At 39.9% G+C, this 25,578-nt stretch overlaps 2 protein-coding genes across 3 annotated transcripts in view; both read right to left on the bottom strand.

Annotated features, from left to right (window-relative positions):
• BCO2 (beta-carotene oxygenase 2) overlaps positions 1-17,607 on the bottom strand; it is a 49,572-nt gene extending 31,965 nt beyond the window's left edge. Inside the window, 2 exon segments of the mRNA XM_038536148.1 lie at positions 12,823-13,027; positions 17,449-17,607. Of these exon segments, the coding sequence (XP_038392076.1) occupies positions 12,823-13,027; positions 17,449-17,536 (293 nt within the window). The 5' untranslated portion in view covers positions 17,537-17,607.
• A 3,164-nt stretch (positions 17,608-20,771) lies between these two features.
• TEX12 (testis expressed 12) lies at positions 20,772-25,277 on the bottom strand. Of its 2 annotated transcripts, none has more exons than XM_038536149.1 (5): positions 25,202-25,277; positions 23,421-23,499; positions 22,337-22,448; positions 22,190-22,241; positions 20,772-21,427 (listed from the first exon to the last, which is right to left on the bottom strand). In XM_038536149.1, the coding sequence occupies exons 2-5, from the start codon at positions 23,481-23,483 to the stop codon at positions 21,283-21,285; spliced, it is 372 nt and encodes a 123-aa protein (XP_038392077.1). In that variant the 5' UTR covers positions 23,484-23,499; positions 25,202-25,277; the 3' UTR covers positions 20,772-21,282. The 2 variants fall into 2 exon arrangements, with proteins under 2 accessions (XP_038392077.1, XP_038392078.1); XM_038536150.1 differs by lacking the exon at positions 25,202-25,277 and adding an exon at positions 24,303-25,039.
• Positions 25,278-25,578: the final 301 nt, after the last annotated feature.

Consider the following 25,578-nt stretch of genomic DNA (forward strand, 5'->3'; position numbering starts at 1 on the left):
TTGCTCAAGACCACAGCACTGATAAATGGCAAAATGGGATCTGAATCCACTCCATCTACTCCAAAGAATGTATTATTTCTACTATATCAAAGAAAGCATATAATGAGAGAAGAGGAATACTCAGGGCAGAGGCTGGTATGTATCAATATCAAAGGCACAAGTGAAGTGAGATGAAGAACAAAAAATTTATTTTAGAATGAGAAATCTGATGGGTAGAAAAAAAATCAGGAGAGGACACCTGGGTGGCACAGTTGGTTAAGCGTCTGCCTTTGGCTCAGGTCCTGATCTTAGGATCCTGGGATCAAGTACCAGGTCAGGCTTCTTGCTCAGCAGAGTCTGCTTCTCCTTTCCCCTGTGCCCTTCCCCTCCCCACACTCGTGCTCTCTCTCAAATAAATAAGTCTTTAAAAAAAAAGGGGGGGGGGGCAGCCTGGGTGGCTCAGTGGTTTAGTGCCGCCTTCAGCCCAGGGCATGATCCTGGAGACCCAGGATCGAGTCCCACGTCGGGCTCCCTGCATGAAGCCTGCTTGTCCCTCTGCTGTGTCTCTGCCTCTCTCTCTGTCTCTCGTGAATAAATAAATAAAATCTTTAAAAAATAATAAAAGAAAAGAAAAAGAAAAAAGAATCAGGAGAAACTGGTCTGGAGGAGTTCAGGGATGAGAGAATTTTAAGACAGGCAGTCGATAATGTTAAACACTATTGAAAAGTCAGGCTAAGGATTGGAAACCTCATTTCATTTAATAATTACATAGGCTTGGTGACCTTTTTGAGAACAGATACTGTAGAGTGGTGTGTTAGTCAGAGGGCCGTGAACCAAGAAGACATGAGGAAGCAGGTAAACAGAGGCAGTGAGGGAGGAGAATGGATATTAGCTGAAGGGGAAGGTACAACAGCCAACGAAGGTGTTTTAGCGTGAGAGAGCATCTGGAGGCTGAGATGAGGAGTTGGTGAAGGAGAAACAGACACAAAGGAGGGTGTGAATGATGTGGCAAGGTTTCAGAGGAGAAGACAAGGGCCATTTGCTCCTCTGATCATGAGAAGGCAGGAAGAGGCACTTTTGTGGAGAAGTTTGGGAAGAGGGTAGTGGACAAAGCTCAATCAAGTCTGATGGCCCTCTTCACTATGAAGTAGGCTTTACTGTGCCTGTGACATTGAGAGGGACAGACGGAGTAAAGGAGGCTTCAGGAAGGGATGCTCTGAGAAGCTGGGAAGAACAGTGAATGCTAACCATGCCCGGCAACACCAGATTCAGCTGGGGCTGCCAAACATGCTGCTGTTCTTGAACCTGCCAGCGGGTTATGTGGTCTCCCCTGGAACTGCTGGGCAGGCCTGCACTGAGGGAAGACGGGATGGGTACATCCAGGACTGGCAGTGGTCAGAGGGGATGTGGGGATCCCCAAGTAGAGGAAGCATGGACAGTGGTGAGAGTGGGTTTGAAGTAACAGACGGTGGGATCTGTACCAGGGACAAGTCAGAGGAGCATTGATAAACAGAGGACAGAGAAGACAGAGGAGGGGAGACCCTGAGGAGATTGAAATTACGTGGGGGACAAGCAGACTCTGCTAAGCACAGAGCCTGACACAGGGGTCGATCTCATGACCCTGAAATCATTGACCTGAGCCAGAATCAAGAGTTGGATGCCTAACCCACTGAGCCACCCAAGTGTCTCAACACTGAAAACAAGTTTGATGGGAATGAAGGAGTAGGGACACTGGAGTGCTGAACGGAGAGCTGAGTCTCAGAGTTCAAGATATCAAGGGCAGGACGATTCTGTGGCATAAGTTCCATGATGTAGATGTAGCCTTGTCGTTGTGGCACAGAGGGGAGAGTCACTGCAGTGGGGATGGGAGGTCCTGAAGTCAGTCCAGGACAGTGGTAGGTATGAAAATGCTAAGCATAGTTCCCATTCCACCCAAATTCATGTCATTTTAAAAACTCATAAGCATGGAATCATTGATATCATTGCTTAAATCACTGATGAAATCAGTGAAATATTTTTGATTGAAAAAGGGCTCTTAATTGAAGAAGACTGTCACTACTATGTCTACATGTTGACAGAGACTCCTGAATGGCATCTCACAAAGGGACCAACACTCATGACTGAGTGGGGCTACTCTCATCCATAGGTTGGGGTCCCCCGGCTTTAGTTCTCCACCGGCCCAGGAAGTCTGATCAGGGGGGCCAATCACTAAACCAAACCTCTACTTTGACCTGAAGGCATATGTACCTCATATGCAAGGGGAAGGCTAGATCCTGTTCTTCTGTAAATGCCTACTGCCGGCTCTGAAAAAATGGACCAGCCACATTACCACTTCCCCCACAAAGATGTTTATCTTTAAAGAGGCATGTAAAAAAAAGGGGGGGGGGCATGTAGTACAAGCCTAGGCCATGAGCAGCCCTGCTGCTTAGTTTTAAAATTTATTAGAGCTACTTTTGCAGCAGATGAAAGACCATATGCTTTTGCAAGAGACTGTTACTCTCTCAGGGTTGGACTAGTTGTTTTATTTTTCTCTTCCTCCTCCCTCTTCTTTTTGCCTTATAATCTTTTTCAAATTATAACTTGCATGGAATCAAGATATGGAAATAGAAAAAAGCTCAACTCTGCTGATTAGAGCCAGGGGGATCCACAGGCCAGCTCATTCACCTTCTTTTTCTCTGCCTCCAAACCACCTATCATCCAGCCATAAAAATAATGGTCATTCAGATTTCATAGCAACATGGGTTAAAAGGCATGAAATTTTTTAAATAAGGGCAAAAAAATCAACTACTATCCAAGATATAAAGAACCCACACAGCTCAATAGTAAAAATAATTAATTAATTAATAAACAATTCAATTAAAAAATGGAGAGATCCGAGTAGATGTTTTCCCAAAGAAGACATTCAGATGTCCCAGAGGCACATGAAAAGATACTCAAAATCACTAATCATGATGGAAATGAAAATCAAAAAAAAAAAAAAAAAAAGAAAAGAAAATCAAAACCACAATGAAATAGCACCTCACAGTTAGGATGGGTAATATCAAAGAAATGACAAGTGGCAAGTGTTGGTGAGCTGTTGAGAAAAGAGAACCCTCATGTACTGTTAGTGGGAATGTAAATGGTGCATCCACTGTGGAAAACAGTATGGAGGTTCCTCAAAAATTAAAAACAGAATTACCGTATGATCCAGTAATTCTACTTCTGGGTATTTATCTGAAGAAAATAAAACACTAGCCTCAAAAGATATCTGCATCCCCTCATTCATTGTAACATGATTTACAATAGCAAAGATACAAAAACAATCTGTGCATCAGTGGGTAAACCCATAAAGAAGATAAAGTACATATATATATATACAATGGAATATTATTCCATCATAAAAAAGAAGGATATCCACCATTTGTGACAATATGGTAAAGGCATTTTGCTAAATAAAAAAAAAAAAAATCAGGTGTTAAAAGACAAATACCACCTGATCTCATTAATACAAAGAATCTTTAAAAACAAAACAAAAAACAAAAAAACCCAAGTTCATAGAACAAGACAGGTGGTTGCAAGAGATGAGGAGGAGGGGTAAGTTAGGTGAAATGGGTGAAGGAAGTCGAAAAGTACAAAAATAAGTAATGGGAATGTAATATACAGCATGGTGACTATAGTCAATAATCTATATTGCATATTTAAAATTACTAAAAGAAAAAAACCTTAAAAGTCTTCATAACAAGTAAACACTATGTGTGGACAGATGTTAACTAGACTTACTCTGATGATCATTTGCAACACATACAAATATCAAATCATTACGTTGTACACCTGAAACTGTTATGTTAATTATACTTCAATAAAAAAATTCTACACACAATATGATTATAATTATTTAAAACCAATCTATAGAAATGGGGTAAAGCCTAGCAGGAAATACACCAAAGTGCTACCAGGATATGGTCCACATTCCCCCCAACCACCATCTCCGCTCTGTTCGATAATTTTTTTTAATAATAAATTTATTTATTATTGGTGTTCAATTTGCCAACATACAGAATACCACCCAGCGCTCATCCCGTCAAGGGCCCCCCTCAGTGCCTGTCACCCATTCACCCCCACCCCTAGTTCGTCTCCCAGAGCTAGGAGTCTTCATATTCTGTCTCCCTTTCTGACGTTTCCTACCCATTTCTTCTCCCTTCCCTTCTATTTCCTTTCACTATTATTTATATTCCCCAAATGAATGAGACAATATAATGTTTGTCCTTCTCCGACTTATTTCACTCAGCATAATACCCTCCAGTTCCATCCACGTTGAAGCAAATGGTGGGTATTTGTCATTTCTTTTTCTTTTTTTCTTTTTTTTATTTTTTTGTATTTGTCATTTCTAATGCCTGAGTAATATTCATTGTATACATAAACCACATCTTCTTTATCCATTCATCTTTTTATGGACACCGAGGCTCCTTCCACAGTTTGGCTATTGTGGACATTGCTGCTATAAACATCGGGGTGCAGGTGTCCCGGCGTTTCATTGCCTCTGTATCTTTGGGGTAAATCCCCAGCAGTGCAGTTGCTGGGTCATAGTGCAGGTCTATTTTTAACTCTTTGAGGAACCTCCACGGTTTTCCAAAGGGGCTGCACCAGTTCACATTCCCACCAACAGTGTAAGAGGGGTTCCCTTTTCTCCGCATCCTCTCCAACATTTGTGGTTTTCTGCCTTATTAATTTTCCCCATTCTCACTGGTGTGAGGTGGTATCTCATTGTGGTTTTGAATTGGATTTCCCTGATGGCAAGTGATGCAGAGCATTTTCTCATGTGCGTGTTGGCCATGTCTATGTCTTCCTCGGTGAGATTTCTGTTCATGTCTTTTGCCCATTTCATAATTGGATCGTTTGTTTCTTTGCTGTTGAGTTTAATAAGTTCTTTATAGATCTTGGAAACTAGCCCTTTATCTGATATGTCATTTGCAAATATCTTCTCCCATTCTGTAGGTTGTCTTTGAGTTTTGTTGACTGTATCCTTTGCTGTGCAAAAGCTTCTTATCTTGATGAAGTCACAATAGTTCATTTTTGCTTTTGTTTCTTTTGCCCTCATGGATGTATCTTGCAAGAAGTTACTGTGGCCGAGTTCAAAAACGGTGTTGCCTGTGTTCTCCTCCAGGATTTTGATGGAATCTTGTCTCACATTTAGATCTTTCATCCATTTTGAGTTTATTTTGTGTATGGTGAAAGAGAGTGGTCTAGTTTCATTCTTCTGCATGTGGCTGTCCAATTTTCCCAGCACCATTTATTGAAGAGACTGTCTTTCTTCCAGTGGATAGTCTTTCCTCCTTTATCGAATATTAGTTGACCATAAAGTTGAGGGTCCACTTCTGGATTCTCTATTCTGTTCCATTGATCTATGTGTCTGTTTTTGTGCCAGTACCACACTGTCTTGATGACCACAGCTTTGTAGTACCACCTGAAATCTGGCATTGTGATGCCCCCAGCTATGGTTTTCTTTTTTAAAATTCCCCTGGCTATTCGGGGTCTTTTCTGATTCCACACAAATCTTAAAATAATTTGTTCCAACTCTCTGAAGAAAGTCCATGCTATTTTGATAGGGATTGCATTAAACGTGTACATTGCCCTGGGTAACATTGACATTTTCACAATATTAATTCTGCCAATCCATGAGCATGGAATATTTTTCCATCTCTTTGTGTCTTCCTCAATTTCTTTCAGAAGTGTTCTATAGTTTTGAGGGTATAGATCCTTTACCTCTTTGGTTAGGTTTATTCCTAGGTATCTTATGCTTTTGGGTGCAATTGTAAATGGGATTGACTCCTTAATTCCTCTTTCTTCAGTCTCATTGTTAGTGTATAGAAATGCCACTGATTTCTGGGCATTGATTTTGTATCCTGCCACGCTACCAAATTGCTGTATGAGTTCTAGCAATCTTGGGGTGGAGGCTTTTGGGTTTTCTATGTCGAGTATCATGTCATCGGCGAAGAGGGAGAGTTTGACTTCTTCTTTGCCAATTTGAATGCCTTTAATGTCTTTTTGTTGCCTGATTGCTGAGGCTAGGACTTCTAGTACTATGTTGAATAGCAGTGGTGAGAGTGGACATCCCTGTCTTATTCCTGATCGTAGGGGAAAGGCTCCCAGTGCTTTCCCATTGAGAATTATATTTGCTGTGGGTTTTTCGTAGATGGCTTTTAAGATGTTGAGGAATGTTCCCTCTATCCCTCCACTCTGAAGAGTTTTGATCAGGAATGGATGCTGTTATGTAAAGTTTTGTTGGCATTTATCCTACAAAAATAGAATATTTTAGTATGAATTTGCTGAATAAGACCATGGACTCTGTTTTTATACTATGGCCTGATTTTAAAGGTCCAAAACAAATTGTTTTTAAAAGTTTGCCCTTGTGCTAAAGTGCCAGTGTATGTATAATTGATCTGGTTGTAAACTATATTTCAAAGTAAATCCTAGTGTAATAAGTTTTATATAACTAAAGGTTTTAAGCTGCTAAAACACTTCCTATTTTTAAGAGATGTGAGATGCAGTATGGGACTAATTTTTCTTTCTTAAGCCCAAAGATTAAACTATTAAAGGTCCCTCCAACCGTAAAGATTCATTCTGGCTTTCAATAATTTTTGTAATCTATAATACGAATATAGTTTAGTGTATGATGTCAGTATATATTTTGTTACTAGTCCAAGTGCAACCCAGGGGACCATTAATGCAAAAGATGTAATTTCTTGCATAATATCTTGAAACGTGTTTTACCTAAATATAAATTTATCCAACATTAACTTACAAATCTGTATGGGAGACTCAATTTAAAAATTATTAAGTGCCCTATTCTAATTTGGTGGCTTTTTGACATTTTAAAGCAGAATGGCCAAATTGTATTTCCCCAGTTAAACGTAGATTGAGGTGATATTGCTCAAGTCAAATAATGCTATCCTAAAGTTTACATAGTACTTCATGTACATTTGTGAATTTCAAGCATGAAATTAAAAAATAAAATTGCCTCTTCCCCCCTCCCAAAAAAAAAAAAAAAAGGAATGGATGCTGTATTTTGTCAAATGCTTTCTCTGCATCTATTGAGAGGATCATATGGTTCTGGGTTTTTCTCTTGCTGATATGATGAATCACATTGATTGTTTTATGAGTGTTGAACCAGCCTTGTGTCCTGGGAATAAATCCTACTTGGTCATGGTGAATAATTTTCTTAATGTACTATTGTATCCTAGTGGCTAGTATCTTGTTGAGAATATTTGCATCCATGTTCATCAGGGATATTGGTCTATAATTCTCCTTTTTGGTGGGGTCTTTGTCTGGTTTTGGAATTAAGGTGTTGATGGCCTCATAGAACGAATCTGGAAGTACTCCATCTCTTTCTATCTTTCCAAACGCTTTAGTAGAATAGGTATGGTTTCTTCTTTAAACATTTGATAGAATTCCCCTGGGAAGCCATCTGGTCCTGGACTTTTGTGTCTTGGGAGGTTTTTGATGACTGCTTCAATTTCCTCCCTGGTTATTGGCCTGTTCATGTTTTCCATTTCTTCCTGTTCCAGTTTTGGTAATTTGTGGCTTTCCAGAAATGCGTCCATTTCTTCTAGATTGCCTAATTTATTGGCGTATAGCTGTTCATAATATGTTTTTAAAATCGTTTGTATTTCCTTGGTGTTAGTAGTGATCTCTCCTTTCTCATTCATGATTTTATTAATTTGAGTCTTCTCTCTCTTTTTAATAAGGCTGGCTAATGGCTTATCTATCTTATTAATTCTTTCAAAGAACCAACTCCTGGGTTCGTTGATCTGTTCCTCAGTTCTTCTGGTCTAGATTTCGTTGAGTTCTGCTTGAATCTTTATTAACTCTCTTCTTCTGCTGGGTGTAGGATCTATTCGCTGTTTTTTCTCTAGCTCTTTAGGTGAAAGGTTAGCTTTTGTATTTGAGTTCTTTCCAGTTTTTGGATGCTTGTATTGTTCCTTCCAGTTTTTGGATGCTTGTATTGCGATGTATTTCCCCCTTAGGACTGCTTTTGCTGCATCCCAAAGATTTTGAACAGTTGTATCTTCATTCTCATTAGTTTCCATGAATCTTTTTAATTCTTCCTTAATTTCCTGGTTGACCCTTTCATCTTTTAGCAGGATGGTCCTTAACCTCCACGTAGTTGAGGTCCTTCCAAACTTCTTGTTGTGATTTAGTTCTAATTTCAAAGCATTATGGTCTGAGAATACGCAGGGGACAATCCCAATTTTTGGTATTGGTTCAAACCTGATTTGTGACCCAGTATGTGGTCTATTCTGGAGAAAGTTCCATGTGCACTTGAGAAGAATGTGTATTCAGTTGAGTTTAGATGTAAAGTTCTGTAGATATCTGTGAAATCCATCTGGTCCAGTGTATCATTTAAAGCTCTCGTTTCTTTGGAGATGTTGTGTTTAGAAGACCTATCGAGTGTAGAAAGCGCTAGATTGAAGTCACCAAGTATAAGTGTATTACTATCTAAGTATGTCTTAATTTTGGTTATTAATTGATATATTTGGCAGCTTCCACATTCGGGGCTTATATATTGATGATTGTTAAGTCCTCCTGTTGGATAGATCCTTTAAGTATGATATAGTGTCCCTCTTCATCTCTCACTACAGTCTTCGGGGTAAATTTTAGTTTATCTGATATAAGGATGGCTACCCGCGCTTTCTTTTGAGGACCATTTGAATGGTAAATGGTTCTCCAACCTTTTATTTTCAGGCTGTAGGTGTCCTTCTGTCTAAAATGAGTCTCTTGTAGACAGCAAATAGATGGGTCCTGCTTTTTTATCCAGTCTGAAACCCTGCGCCTTTTGATGGGGTCATTAAGACCATTCACGTTCAGAGTTACTATTGAAAGATATGAGTTTAGTGTCATCATGATATCTATTCAGTCCCTGTTTTTGTGGATTGTTCCGTTGGACTTCTTCATAAAGGGGAATTTTGAGAGTCCCCCTTAAAATTTCTTGCAGAGCTGGTTTGGAGGTCACATATTCTTTTAGTTGCTGCCTGTCTTGGAAGCTCTTTATCTCTCCTTCCATTTTGAATGAGAGCCTTGCTGGATAAAGTATTCTTGATTGCATGTTTTCCTCATTTAGGACCCTGAATATATCCTGCCAGCCCTTTCTGGCCTGCCAGGTCTCTGTGGAGAGGTCTGCTGTTACCCTAATACTCCTCCCCATAAAAGTCAGGGATTTCTTGTCTCTTGCTGCTTTATCTTTGGAATTTGCAAGCTTAACTATTAAATGTTGAGGTGTTGAACGGTTTTTATTGATTTTAGGGAGGATCTATTTCCTGGACCTGAATGCCTGTTTCCCTTCCCAGATTAGGAAAGTTTTCAGCTATGATTTGTTCAAATACATATTCTGGACCTCTGTCCCTTTCAGCGCCCTCAGGAACCCCAATTAAACGTAGGTTTTTCTTCCTCAGGCTGTCATTTATTTCCCTTAATCTATCCTCATGGTCCTTTCACTGTTTGTCTCTTTTTTCCTCAGTTTCCCTCTTTGCCATCAACTTGTCTTCTATATCACTCACTCGTTCTTCCACCTCGTTAGCCCTCGTTGTTAGGACTTCTAGTTTGGATTGCATCTCATTCAATTGATTTTTAATTTCTGCCTGATTAGATCTAAATTCTGCAGTCATAAAGTCCCTTGAGTCCTTTATGCTTTTTTCTAGAGCCACCAGGAGCTTTATAATAGTGCTTCTGAATTGGCTTTCTGACATTGAATTGTAATCCAGATTTTGTAACTCTGTGGGAGAGAGGACTGTTTCTGATTCTTTCTTTTGAGGTGAGGTTTTCCTTCTAGTCATTTTGCTCAGTGCAGAGTGGCCAAAAACAAGTTGCATTGGGAAAAGGAGAAAAAGAGAGAAGAGAAAGAAGGAAAGAAAAGAAAAAAGAAGAAAAAAAAGAGAAGAAAAAGAGGAAAAAAATAAAGAAAGGAAAATAAAGGGGTGGGGGAAGCAAACAGAAATCAAAAACCAAAAAAAAAAAAAAAAAAAAAAAAAAAAATCCCCCAAAAACCCAAGGGGGAATATCCTCTGATTCTGTATAGTGTAAGTCCCTTGACTTCCCCTGGAACTTTCCAGTGCTGCTTGGTCAATAATTTGTTTTTCCCCCTTCCGTCTAGCTGGTCTTCTGGGGGGAGGGGCCTGTTGTGATTTTCAGGTGTTAGGACTTGGGGGAGTTTCTCTGCCCCCTGCCTGGTGCAGGGCTCAGTAAGTGATGTTTATCCTGTTTATCAGGTGAGGCCACTGTGAGGCTCAGTGGGGGTTGTTTACCCTGTGAGGCCCCAGGAGGAACAATCACAGTGGCAGCGGCCAGCCCTGGAGCCCTGGATTCAGCTCCCACAGTAGCTACAGAGCTCTCAGTCTGCAGGGGCCTGGATGCTCTGGGGGAGGGGCCGCTGATCTGCTCAGCTTGGGGCAGGAGGGTCCTTGCTGTCCTGTGCCCTCCGGGCCTCTGCCTGTCCCGGGGGGAGGCCAGATCCTGGGCTGTGTCCCTGGTGTCCTGTGCTCCCAGCCCTGCACTGTTGGATTTGCGCTCCTGGCCGCGCAGCCCCTTATCTGCGGAGCCGCAGCCTGAGCCCCTCCGAGCTGCTCCCGGGTCCAGCCGTGCCGCGGGCTGAAGCCCTTTAGGGAGCTCGGCGCACTCTCCCCAGGGCACAGGTGTCTGTTAGTGTCCCAGGGAGCCTGAGGGCATCCCCGCCCCTCCTGGGGTCCTGCTCTAACTCCCTGACAGCGCCTTTCCTCCGGGAAGATTGGTGGAAGCCCCTGCTTCTCCGGGAAGATTGGTGAAGCCCCTGCTTCTCCAGGATGGTGCTTTCCTGTCCTGGGGGCACTCGCCCTGGCCTTAGCCCAGCTCCTCACGGGGCCCCTCCCCCTTGGATGCCTTTTGTTTCATTTCTCCACCCCCCCCCCCCCCCCCCCCCCGTCTTTCTACCTAGATAGAAGCGTTAACTCTTCTCACTGTAGCATTCCAGCTGTTCTCTCTTTAAATCTTAGGCCGAATTTGTAGATTTTCAGGATGATTTGAAGGTTATCTAGGTAATTTGGTGGGGACAGGTGACTTGGGGACCCTACTCTTCCGCCATCTTGCCCCTCCCCCATTCTTCTATATTTCAAAAAGTTTTATATAAGTAAAAACTTTTATAACGGAAAAAAGTTTCTGGGATCCCTGGGTGGCACAGTGGTTAAACGCCTGCCTTTGGCCCAGGGCGTGATCCTGGAGACCCGGGATCGAATCCCACGTCAGGCTCCCGGTGCATGGAGCCTGCTTCTCCCTCTGCCTATGTCTCTGCCTCTCTCTCTCTCTGTGTGTGACTATCATAAATAAATAAAAAAAAAAAAAGAAAAAAAAGTTTCTAATATTCGAAAATGTTTAAAGGGACACTTAATTGGCTCAGTGGTTGAGCATCTGCCTTTGGCTCAGGTTGTGATCCCCAGGTCCTGGATTCGAGTCCTGCATCAGGCTCCTTGTGGGGAGCCTGCTTCTCCCTCTGCCTGTGTCTCTGCCTCTCTGTATGTCACTCATGAATAAATAAAATCTTTTTTTTAAAAAGTTTAAGGCAAAGAAGATTCCTTCCTTACCATAGGGGTTTCTTTAATCATTTCATGTCCCTACTAAACAGAGTAATAATATACTAAAGAATCACTGGTGTTTTTCATTTATTTATATGTATTTTTTGAGAGCTATTTAAGAACAGGCCAAAAAAAAAAAAAAAGAACAGGTCACTGTCCTAGATACTGGGGATATAGGGTGAAGAAGAAAAAACTTTCTGCCCTCATGGAATTTATATTCTAGTGGAAGAACACGGCCAATAAAACAACAAATAAACAACAACAACAAATACTAGGCATTGACAGTGCTATGCATAGAATTAAAATAGGTAACACCATTTTTAAAAAAGATTTTATTCATCTAGTTGGGGGGAGGGGCACATGAGCAAGGGGAGGAGCCGAGGAAAGGGACAAACAGACCCTGAGCCAAGTGCCAAGCCCATCACTGGGCTCCATCACATGACCCTGAGATCATGACTGAACCGAAGCCAAGAAACCAAGAGTCAGGCACTCAACCAACTAAGCTACACAGACACCCTAATAGGTAATATAATTAATAATAGCATTTTTAGATTGGGATATCAGGAAAGGCTCAAAGGACATTTGAGCTGATATCTGAATGACAAGAATCAGACTTGGGAAGACAGATAAGGGCCAATGCCAAGACCCTGAGCAAAAATAAATGTGTCCAGTTTGAGGAACTGAAAAAGTCATGGTGTCTGGCGAGCTGAGTAGGGGAGCTGTCTGAAGTGAAGACATTGCCTCTTCCTTCAGGAACTTGTGGTGAAACAGAGCTTGGTAGTCATACAGGCACTTCTCTTTTGGCATAAGCCTTCAGAGGACTCTGAATTCATAATATTCTGCAAAGCAGAAAAGTCTGAACTTTCCTTTTTTTTTTTTATAAAGATTTATTTATTTTTATTTATGATAGATACAGAGAGAGAGAGAGAGAGAGAAAGAGGCAGAGACACAGGAGGAGGGAGAAGCAGGCTCCATGTCGGGAGCCCGACGTGGGACCCAATCCCGAGACTCCAGGATCGTGCCCTGGGCCAAAGGCAGGCGCCAAACCGCTGAGCCACCCAGGGATCCCCCTTTCTTTCTTTCTTTTTTTTTTTTTTTTTAAGAATTAAGTGTCTTATCTTTTCTGTAGACTACGGTTTTCTCACCTGTAATCAAAGGGACTGCATGCAACATTAGCCTCAGAGAGAAAACAGACTTAATGCACATTAATGCACAGAACCAGTCACACTAAAAAAAATCTAAATTGTTCTCCAAAATCAAGACTTACTCATCCTTCCCAAACTCGAATTTCCCAGGCCCAATTCGAAGTAGATAGCCACTGAGCCACTCAGGAAACTGTCCTCGGACTTGGGCAGAAACCATCTGTGGCATCTCCTCCACCGTGGTTAGTAGTGGTGCAATACACGGGAGCCTTTCACGCTTATGGAAGACTGCCTTCTTCTGATGAGTACCTTCCATGTATTTCTTCAAAACTGTGAAGAGGAAATCAAGAGTCAAAAAATTGTACAAGATACCTGTTTCTCCAGAGACAATACTCCTACCTACTAGTAAGGGAAAAGTAAACCCAATACTAAATATCATCTCCAAATCCCTCTACCTCCTCATTCTCAAATGTCACCTCTCTGTTTTGTTTTTTTGTTTTCTTTTTTTAAGATTTTATTTATGTATTCATGAGCAACACAAAGAGAGAGGCAGAGACATAGGCAGAGGGAGAAGCAGGCTCCCTGAGTCTGATGCGGAACTCTATTCCAGGACCTCAGGATCACGCCCTGAGCCAAAGGCAGATGCTCAATCACTGAGCCACCCAGGCATCCTGGTTCTCCATTTTTGAACTACAACAATCCTTTTTTTGTATTCTTGCAGTACAAATCTGCAAGAATACCCCTAAGAATTAACTCAAGATTTTATTACTACTATCATTTCTCACAGTTGAACAATGGTCCTCTTTTCACAAGACTGAGTCTACATATTAACCTCAGATGTGCTAAAAGCAACCTCATTGTTAGAATGAAAAATGACCACTATTCATTACTATCCTAATTACATCTATGTCAGTACTTTTGATACACCAAAGTGGGATGCCAACGATTTCATAGCAATTTATGAGAATTTAGTAGGATCTGTAATTCAATTTCTTCCATTTTAGTGGCATACACATAAATGTGCATGGCATTTTCTAAAAGAAAGGTGTCATTAAAAAAAAAGAAGAATGTCATGAATTAAATTATGCAGTGATACATGGTCTGAAATTATCTGGGCTTCAAAAGTTACGAGAAGAAAAAAATCATTACTATATAATAAGCTGGAAATTATCCCTATTATTTCATATTTATTTGATGTTCACAAGATAGTGTTGCCTAATGCATAGAGGTGGTGAGATATATTAGACTGTGCTTTATTTTATTTCACAGATCTTGAACAGTAAAATAGAAATCTAAACCAGAAAAACTGACACAGAGAGATACTATTCCTCCAAAGAAGTGAGATTTGCATTGCATGATTTTAGCAAAATATTTTACAATGTTATATCTATTATCCCATTTCTTTCAAATCTTTATAAAATTCAGTTTAGAGTACATGATTCCTTCTACTTTCCTATAAATAACAATTCAAACTCAACTATTTCCTAATTTCCAAAAAAAATGGACTCATCTATCCGTAAGGAAATGCTAGTATTGTTCAAACTCTATGTCAAGTGCTACCTCCTTTAAGAGGAAGTCTAGTGTAATATTTGATAAAAGTACTGGCCCAGGTTCTTCTGCTGGGCTCCAGATTGCTTAGGTTCAAATCCTGGCCTCCCATTTTTCAAATAAATAGCCTTGAACAAGACAACCTCTCTGTGCTCTGTTTCCTCCGTTCTAAGATGGGGATAATAATAATTCTTATTACTTCTAGGGCTATAAAAAATAAATGAGTTAGGTTATGTATAGGTTTTAGAACAAGGTTTTAGAAAAAATGTTACCTATCATTATTTATATAGCTTTCAATGATCAACCCAACAAGACCTAACATCATTTTCCTTCAAATTATTTACTCATTCTACAAAGTGGTAACTGGTAAGGGATAAAAGGTATGTGAATTTGATGTAAAGGAACTTGTTCCCTAGTAAATGGACATACAAACAGACCATTTGTACTGTAATCAGTGTTTTGTTTGAGCACTATTTCTCAAGGTATGATCTGAGGACTACTTGGAACAGAAATACACGGTATTACTGCTAAAATGCAGATTAATGGTCTCCAGACTGGACCTAAGCAGAATCAGATACAGCAAGCAAGTATTCTTAGGCATACCAAAATTTGAGAACCCCAATATTAGAGGTATAAAGAGGATACTTTGAAAACTTGGAGGAGGAAACCCTTAGGTATTTATCTTATTACTTTCATTTATATTATGCATATTCATCTCACTCTCCTCTTAACATTAAAATAAATGTCCTGAGGTCAGTGATTTTAGTCCTCACACTTAAATAGAAACTGAATACCCAGGTTGGACATTTGTCTGAATAGAGATTCATGAATTTAAAACACCTTGCATTTTAGAAAAAATGTATATGTCCATATGTTTTGTACGCCATAGCATTTTTTTAAATTTTTATTTATTTATGATAGTCACAGAGAGAGAGAGAGAGGCAGAGACACAGGCAGAGGGAGAAGCAGGCTCCATGCACCCGGAGCCCGACGTGGGATTCGATCCCGGGTCTCCAGGATCGCGCCCTGGGCCAAAGGCAGGTGCCAAACCGCTGCGCCACCCAGAGATCCCGCCATAGCATGTTATTGGCAGTTTTTTGTACACTCTTCAAACTTTCCATGGCACTTGATATTGTGATCTATACCTCTTTAAACCCTTTTCTATTCTTGGTTCCTGAAAACACTGCATTTTTCTAACTTCCCTACTCCCTCTTTGTTTGCTTTACGCTAGCTTCACTTACTAGCTGACAACCTTGGGTAAGTTACCACTCTGAGCCTTAAGTTTTTCAATGGTAATATGGGGATCATAGAGTGAAAGGAGGATAATATTTCCCATTTGTATTTGTTGTCAGAATTACATATAATAAGAGTAGTTTCCCTTAATTGGCTCCTCTTCTTATCACCTCTTGAGTCTGACCTTGGACCTTTATTCTTTATAATCTCAGCACACCCTCCCTGGTAGTCTCACCAAGTCCCTTAATTTTACCAAGTACTTCTTGCAGGTGACTCTCAACACGCCAAAAGAGAATTATTCATTTTCCCCTTTCCAAATCCATTTTCTCCACCGCTAAATCATCTAGCTTCAAAATCTCTGTGGGCCTTGAATTCGTCTTCTCCACTGGCCCCTCACATTCACTAAGTGGTTAAATTCTGACTATCCCCAGACAGGACCAGGAAGAGAATGCTAAGGGGATGATATGTGGTGGCCAGTATAAACTATTAGGGCTGAGAAGTTTACAAGGTTATCTGGGGAAATCCTTTGTAAAGATTTTTGCTAGTCCACCCCACCTGGGCAGCGCCCCCCCCCCCAATTTTTCTTCTGCCTGAACCTGTCCTCCTCAATCTCTCTTACCTATCCAGTCACTTCCTTTCTACTGTCCTAATTTAGGCCCTCACATCCTCTTAGAGGATGTTGGCATAGCCTCTTACTTGGAAGGAGAAACTAGATAGGGAAGCTATCTACCATGCAGAGCCTCTGACTGGGTGGGCCTCGTGATCGCTTGATCCCTTGGGATGGCCAGAGGCCACAGGTCAATTGTCTCCAGCTCTAAAGGATCCCATCCAATTTACTCCAATGTAAGGTAAAAATATTATCATTTTCTATGTGTGCTATGATGTGAAAAATTTCGGGAAGCACTGCTACAAAATTAATCTTCTTAAGAACAGATCTGATTGTATTAAATAATCCTCCAAAAGCCTTCACATATAACTCCTCGCTTCTACCAAGTAAAGTCTAAACTTCTTGGCAGGCACTGAAGGCACTGTACCATCTCACACCAACTTACCTGTCCAGGTGCCCCCTAACTAATGCCTTCCACTCCAGCCAAACTAAACCATTCCCCATTCTCTTCTCATCATAATTACAACCTTCTCTTCACCTAGGATATTTCCCATCTCTTCCAGGTGAAATTCACTTACCCTACTCATCCTTCAAGATCCAGTGCCCATAGCAGGTGCTTCTCAAACACAGCATTCCCATTTTTCTATAGCAAGAACTGATTCTCATTAGTGTGAACTCACACAGCATCTATTTCAGCTCTGTTAAGGCACTCATCTTACTCTCTCTTCTGCGATAAAGATGAATACAATTTATAACCTCTACTACTGGTATTTCTTGAATAAAGGATCACTTGTTTTTACCCCCACTCTAGTACCTAACACACTATGTTGCATACTACAAGCACTAAATTATTAAACAATTTTGAAGTTTATAATGCATATTAATATGATTTCTGGTAGTTCAACATCAGCCAATTTCAAGAAATAAAATCTTGTAATGATAGTACCTATAATAAAAAGCTAGAAAACCACCACCAGACGTTTTAAAGCAGTCCCCCAGAATGCAAATAGAATAACCAAACATTTACATTAGAACGAGAAGCAGTGATTTGCAATTGAGAAGGGTCTAAATAGTGAATATTCTTCATATTGCAGATTCAAGAGAATCCCTAAACCCTGAATCCTGCCCTGTATGTTATACAAAATATACAAATGGAAAGACTGTTTCCCTGACAAGTAAACAGATCCTGACTCAAGTCTTCCTTAACTCCCAGCTCCATGGTGTTGCTGCCTGCACCTGCTACACACAGAGTGAAAAGCTTCATAAGCCCCCAGAACTTTTCAGGAAGGAGACACAGAATTGGAAGCCTAAGGTGCTACGTACGAAGAGGAGGAAGGGGGGTAGCAAGGGGCAAATCCCCTACCTGGGATCCAGTGTACTACCACAGAAAGGAACCCCACTGCAATGGTAGAAAGGTTGCTGACAAAATGGAGAAAGGTCTGAGAAAACATTCTGGTACTGAATTTAGTAGCAGCAGATCCTGTGATTTCCAAAACCTCACACTCACTTCCTGGGCTGTCCTTGGCTCACTGACAGAATAGGAGGGAATGGGGGAGGGAGTCAGGGAGGGCAGACAAGGGGCAGGGCTTCCAGACACCTGCAATCTCTTAGTCTCATTTTCAGGAGAAATATCCTAACTACCTAACCTATCATAAATAGCTGTTTCAAATTCTGAAATTAGACCACTAATAGAGGTCTCCCTTCCTAAACTTTCTTCTTTCAAACCTCTTCTCACAGTACAATTAAGCCCCTTGATCCATCGGCTCAGTTTCATTATGCCACTTCTCTCAAAGATCCACATGTCTTTCCTTAGAGAATATAGTCCAACGTCGTCTAGCAACAAAGAACTCTACCTTTTTGGCCACACCTACTTTCCATCTTTTGTCCCTCTGCTTTCTAATATTTCATCCCTCCTTTTCTTTTCCATTTATTTAATTTACAAAACATTTTCTGACAATCTAGTACGAATAAGGCTCTGTGAAGGTATGCTCTTAAAAAACATATAACCAGGGATCCCTGGGTGGCGCAGCGGTTTGGCGCCTGCCTTTGGCCCAGGGCGCGATCCTGGAGACCTGGGATCGAATCCCACGTCGGGCTCCCGGTGCATGGAGCCTGCTTCTCCCTCTGCCTATGTCTCTGCCTCTCTCTCTCTCTCTCTGTGACTATCATAAATAAATAAAAAAATTAAAAAAAATTTATAAAAAAAAAACAACAAAACATATAACCCTGTATGTTTTTATTAAACAAACACTCTTGAACACCAATATATCAAATACTGTGCTACAAATTAGGAATATAAGAAAACAAGATTCAGTCCCTGCTCTCTAGCAGTTTAGATGATGCACTATTCCCTTGTGAATTCTCAGCTCCAGAGAAAGTCTATCCAACATACCACATGATTTTGTTCTTTGGTGCCATTTTAGAAACCTTCCCCTGCCTGAAATATCCACTTCTTTCCTTTCCAAAACTCGTTTCACTACTTTTCTGACCCATTTGCCAACACCCACTAAGGAGTTAACTAGCACTGCACAGAGATACTCTTAACATTTACCTATCCTGGCTTCCTAGCAAAGACATGTAAGTATATTTCAAGAAAGGAGTGGTTACAACTGTCAAAAGGGAGAACAGAGTATCTTATTCTGTATTCCCCTCAATGCCTAGCAGAGTATGATGTACAAAGATATTCAATATCTATTTTTATTGGTAACTAGTGAGAAATAATTTATAAACTGTGACATTTTATTGAAATGAGTGATATTAGAAGTGCAAACTAAAGGGTAATAACATATCTGCAGTTGTTAATCATCCAAAGATAATTATTTTTGTTTATATGGATGGTACAAAAAACACCAAAACGTGATAAAAATCAGTCTTAATTAGGTTTTCAGGAACTTTTATCATAGGAGGTAGCTTTTCTGACCAGTAAACACACAGTAACTAAAAATCAGGGGATCCCTGGGTGGTGCAGCGGTTTGGCGCCTGCCTTTGGCCCAGGGCGCGATCCTGGAGACCTGGGATCGAATCCCACATCAGGCTCCCGGTGCATGGAGCCTGCTTCTCCCTCTGCCTATGTCTCTGCCTCTCTCTCTTTCTCTCTCTGTGACTATCATAAATAAAAAATAAAAAATAAAAAATAAATTAAAAATCACTTCCCCTAGTCTTAGTCACACCAAAGGAAATGATCAAACCAATTTTCTGAACCAGCATAAAAAAGAACATGTTGAACAATGGTGACACCATTAAGATATAACATATTATGAAATGCCCTCTGAAACAACGTTAGCCTTATCTTTCTCATTAATAATAAATGCTTATAAAAGAGTAATTCAGGAACATTAAATTATGATGTGCCAGTAGATGTCTTTGTATTTAGAACATTATAAAATTCTGTAAGTTAACAGAATAACTCAAAATCTATGTGACGTGTCATAACAACTCAAATATAATCTTCTGGTTACATTTAGTATTTTCAAATTCCATTACTGGGGTGCCTGGGGGGCTCAGTCAGTTAAGTGCCTGCCTTCGGCTCAGGACATGATCCCAGGGTCCTGGGATGGAGCACCCTATCAGGCTCCCTGCTCATGGAGAGTCTGCTTCTCCCACTCCTCTCCACTCATTCTCTCTCTTGTTACCTCTCTCTCTCAAAGAAATAAATAAAATATTTTTTTAAAAAATAAAATTCTATTACTTTTTTTTTTTTAAAGATTTTATTTATTCATGAGACACACACAGAGCAAGAGACAGGCAGAGACACAGGCAGAGGGAGAAGCAGGCTCCATGCAGGGAGCCCAACGTGGGACTCGATCCAGGATCTCCAGTATCACACCCTGGACCAAAGGCGGTGCTAAACCACTGAGCCACCCAGGCTGCCCCTAAAATTCCATTACTAATAGTTCTCTCATTGACCTTCAACCTATCCTGTGCCATTAGCATATCCCTCTACAAACCTAATTAATTTTTTTTCACTTAGCCAATATTTTTAGTTAATATTTTATTTTACTGTTTTCAATCCTTTCTTGCATGAGTACTTATATAAATGTGGTATATATGCCTTCAAATAGTAATGTGATTGCTATTTTAGTTGTCAAATGAGTTTTAACATTTAGAAGGCAGCAAGGCAAATATCCTGTACACCAGAGGAATATCAAATTCCCTGTGGTGCCATTTGTAAATATGTCCAAATTTGTGATTGCTTATATGGCAAAATATACATAAAACAGATTGAATTACTTATATGATTGACAAATGTGTGCTGTGATTTTTAAAATTCTGTTTAATATAGTTATCACATATAATAGCTAACATATATAATTATAAAACATATTAAAAGTCTTCGATAAAATCATACACGACCTTCCAACCTTTTTTTAGCTAGATGAGTTTTAGATCCTCTAATTGAAATTCAATTTATGAATTATCATAGGTTTTAAATGACTCACCAAGGTTACTTTGTTGTTTAGGCAATCTTATACCACACAGTTGCTAAGGTTTCTAAACATAATTTATTAACTGCACCATTGTATGGTTGATATGTAAAAAAGCCAACTCATATAAGGTTCTGGTTAGTAATTTCTGGTTTTTATTTTATCACTTTTATCACAAAAAAATAATTTTATGCCAAGAATTTTTATTAGTCATATATAATAATTAATAGTTAAAATAATCAAATGATAACATTAAACGCAATAGTTGAGTCATATTTTATTACATATTGTGAAACTGGACAAATTACCTTGAGGTTTTAGTTTTTTTTTAATAATACTGACCATGAAAACCATTTAAAACTATCTCCAATAAAAAACTATCTCCATAGCTATCTATCTGCTATTTAGACAGAGTATTCTAAAAGAAGAAGTGCATTATTGTTAAACATTATCAAATTAACTCACTGAGTTCTCTTTTAGAATTTTAAGAAAGGCTAGGAGGTTTAAAAAAAAAATCTACAGAGAACTTAAATAATTTATATTTCTATGAAATATGCCAAATATTCAACCCTCAAAAAAAAGAAAGCTACATACTTCATATTAATGTCCAGTTTAAAGCCTCTTTTAAATCTAGAAAAGAAATGCAAGGAATTTCCCCTTCTACATTTAAGGTACACATTTTCTTTAGTAACTAGAGAGCTTTCAGAGCATTAATGTCATTCTTTTAGTACAATAATGGGCTTAAATTCTCAGCTTATGTTAAGTACACAATTTTATCTGTGCAATGTGTTTGCAATCACTGTAAACCTCTGTCTCAGGAGCTCTCTTTTTTGTATTAGAAAGTTTTCAATAGTATTGGCTTCTTTGAAGAGTCCATCTATCTCGTCAATATAAGATGCATCTACTGCTGCTCTCTCACTAATGAGGAAAAAAAAGTTTTACGTTAAACTAAATAGTTATAATGTCTAGTGACACTATCACAGTGATGTCATTTGTTAGCAACTTCATTTAAATAGCTTTGCATATCAAAAAGCTTCATTAACTTACAAACACTCTTCAGTGAAAGTTAAATTAGTCATGTAAATATTTTGGACTATTCAAAGTCTCCTGACACTGCAGACTATATATCTTACAATACAATTCCCATATTAAACTATATACATTATTTTAACAGCCACACAAACCATCTTCCAAATACAATGATTGTCCAGTAGTTAAAAAAAGAAAAAAACCTTAAAAAACAAAACAACAGCAAACATCTTACAAACATGATAATCTCAGGCAAATAAAATATTTAAATTCAGTCTTCAAATATATGACATAATATTTTAATATTTCATAAATATATTTATCTTTAATAGCACTCTTATCATTAAACTTCAACAAATGGCATCTTTCTCAAAGATATTTTTTTCATAAAATGTTAAATGTTATATCATCTAATCAGAGATCAAAATACAACCAGCCTAGTACTTAGCTTTGGTAGTAACAAAACACAGGATTTTAGTGGAAAAGTTCATGTTAGTCTTTGAAAATAACCAACTAATTAATTATTTAAAAACTCTGAAATTACAATTACTGGACAGATTTGCAGCCACTGAACTAAACTTCCCATTATGGTTTCAAGAAAAAAATCATTTCTAAGAGAAAGACTCAAGAGGATATACTATAAGTACTTGCCTTAAGATCTTTGCATATGTAGACAACATTAGATTAATTTCCTTGCTCATATCTGTTCAAAAAAAAGTCACTGAGTAAGTTATGAACTATAACAAACTTTCTGTATTAGAAAATCATTGTTTAGAAATATATGCATTTATATATCACCATTCAAATCTTTCTCCAGGGATTCATCTTTATAAAACAGTCCAGAGCTTTCAGAGAAAGAGGAATCTGATTTTCCAAGAGAAGACAGTTGTGGACTATCTGGCATTTGAGGCTAATAAAAAAAAGTAAAGAAAATAGATAGTCAACAGGATTCTTTTTTTTTTTTTTAATTTTTTTTTTTTTAATTTTTATTTACTTATGATAGAGAGAGGCAGAGACATAGGCAGAGGGAGAAGCAGGCTTCATGCACTGGGAGCCCGATGTGGGATTCGATCCCGGGTCTCCAGGATCGTGCCCTGGGCCAAAGGCAGGCGCCAAACCGCTGCACCACCCAGGGATCCCAGTCAACAGGATTCTTAGAACATATGCATGCTGTCCCCAAAAAAGGCAAATAAAATATCTTTCAGGAAAAGAGCAAACATACTAGAAATTATATGCACTCATGTCCCACTTAGTCATTTGACATTTTATTATCGAGAAAACTTTTAGGCCTAACAAGAACCTTATTCAACATGCTAAATTTTACTTTGGTTTTACGTTAGACTTTGATTATGGTATGAATCCCCTGATGGAAAAGTTTCCTGTATCCTGAAAGGGTAGATGTTTCCATAGCAATAATGTAAAACTTTCATTTAGACAACAGACAAATGTCTGGAAAACTGCAAGATCTTTAAGGAAGCAAATAATATCCTAAATGCAAACAGATCTATTGGTGGGAGCAGTAGTGAAGAAGGGCAGAACACAGTGCTCTTAATTGAAAATATCAGCAACTATAGTACCTAGGTCTCCTATTTACTAGAGCAAAACAATTACTTAAAATCTTAGGTATCATATATGCATGAAACCATTTGTTTCTACACCACTAATTACAAGAAAGAAATCTCCCAATAGTTTCTTGAAGACCTCCATTAATTTAGTGAAAAAGCAGGTGGAGTCAACATAGTTCCTGCTGGGACAAGCCCAATTCCGGGAATATGAAAACATTAAATTCCATTCATCAACAGAACTTGGTTAAATAGAAAAAAATTTTGAGAAGTATAAAAAATAAAACCAAAGGTTAAGGCTCCAGGAGCATATGGATTACCTCCAGCTCTCTTGGTCTCTTGCAATTTCTAGTATCAGGTTTTACGATGTGACTTGCCATCATATTCTGGAGGCAAGAGCTGCAAAGTTTAAGGGAATGCCAAATGTAAGTACAAACTCCATGCTACAGCTTATTTTAGTCTTCCCCTTTCTTCCTAGTCCCACCAATTTTATTTAAGTTCTAATTGTTCATTTAGGCTCTCGTTATCTGTCATTTATCTGAACTACTTAATTTCCCTCTACCCTACTCCATCCTATCAACTACTGCCAATATTTCAAACTGATTACCATATCCCCTTAACTCAAAATTCCCTTCCCACTATTCATTGCTCCAGAACAAGTTCAATTTCCATGGCAGGGCATCTAAAGTCCGACGTCACCTGGGGTCAACCTACCAACCCATGATTTTCACCTACTCCCTCTGCCTAGGTTCAGCCAAACTAGTCTCCTTGGCACTTTTGCCTCGTTTCAGAATTTAAGATTCTTCTACCTTCAAAAAAAAAATCTTAATGGTGAAATATATCTCATAGTCTACCTAACTGGTTCAATGTCATTTTTCACAGACGTGAACACAGAGGCAGAGATCATTGGCCAAGTTCAAACAAGTGCAACTGAGCCAGTCTAGAACCGAGATTTCGCGTCGGAGTTTCCACCGCCCTATCTGACCTTCACAGAGCATCAAATTTTACTCTTAAATTACTTTTCCATAAATCCTGAAGATCATTTCCCTAGGAATCTGAAAGATTACGGTCACAGTAAAAATGTAGAAACCCACACGGGGATAGCCTCTACGTCTGAAGAGATGAGCCCGGAAAAGAGAAAAAGAAAAAGAAAAAGAAAAAAGAGAGAGATGAGCCCGGTCTATACTTGAATATCAATTTACTTTTCTTTCTTCTTCTTCTTCTTCTTTTTTTTTTTTCTTTTTTTCTTTTCTTGTAGAAACTATGGTGACCTGAAAAATTGTAATGAATCTGTTTGGTTGGTCACACATCATATTCGTATAAATGAGACAGAAAGACAGCAACAACGAACAATACTAAAACACTGATGATGATCATGAATTCCGTCCTGTGCTCCACAGGGTCCACCACCACAGCAGCAGGAAAACACCACACGTGCCCCGGAGGGCTCGCTCTGCCTTGGGAAGTTCCAAAAGAGAAGCCACCACCAGAGCCCTTCTCTTCCTCTCCCTTCCCCTTTTTCTCTTCCCTTTTTCCTTCTACACCTCTTCTCTCCCCCTCAGGGTAGCAGAACGCGTGTGGACAGCAAATGAAAACTTCCACAGTTAGGTAATTCTGTTTCTGCAAAAATTAATCTGTTTGTTTTTTTGTTTTGTTTTGTTTTTTGTTTTTTTTTCTGTCATCCACTTAGCCGCCCTCCCCCACCCGCCCTGCCGAGTCCGCCGGGTCACGAGGCTGGGTGGGACTCCTCCCGTGACACACCCCACTCGCAGACGCCGACCTCGGCTCCGCACGCCAATGCTCCGGTGACCTAGACTTTACCAAGCAATGACCCTGCACCTTACGCAACTTTTTTTTTTTTCTCCTCATCTTCTCTTTCTCCTCAACGCCTAGTGGGCCCCTGGGGCCATGTCACCTACCTTTTTTTCTTCCCCCCGCTTCCCTCCCCGCGGCCTTTCCTCCCTCCTTGTGTTCCAGACCCGCTAACGCCCCTGAGAGGAAGCAAGCGTCCGTCCTCTCACTGCCTGGCTTCACACCCTCGAGAACATGCATCCCTCCCGCCCCACCCCAAGCCCAGGCTACTACTACATGCCGACGGGACCTTCCACTTCAGCGAAAGCGCGGGAATGAAGAGGCCTGGTTCGCGACCGAGCGGCGCCAGTGCGCAGACTCCGCGGGCTCCCAGCAGGCAGCGCGTGGGTCACGTGACGAGCCGCACAGCTTCCGGGAGCGCTGCGAGGAGCTCTCCCGCGCTTGGCCGAGGGGCGTACCCCCCTCCCACACCAGTTGCGATCCCTGAGTCAAAAATCTCTCCTCGCCTCCAAGTGTGTATTTGGGGAAGATGGGAAGACCTCCTTTCCTGATGTCCGGTAGGTCTAGTCGACTTAATCGGCAGCATTCAAAAAATACTTTCTAACAGACATGGCCCACATACTTTGAAGTTCATGCTTTCCTGTGGTGACTTTGACCTGCAATTTC

Source organism: Canis lupus, chromosome 5 (assembly GCF_011100685.1).
Source record: "Canis lupus familiaris isolate Mischka breed German Shepherd chromosome 5, alternate assembly UU_Cfam_GSD_1.0, whole genome shotgun sequence".
NCBI classification, from domain to species: Eukaryota; Metazoa; Chordata; class Mammalia; order Carnivora; family Canidae; genus Canis; species Canis lupus.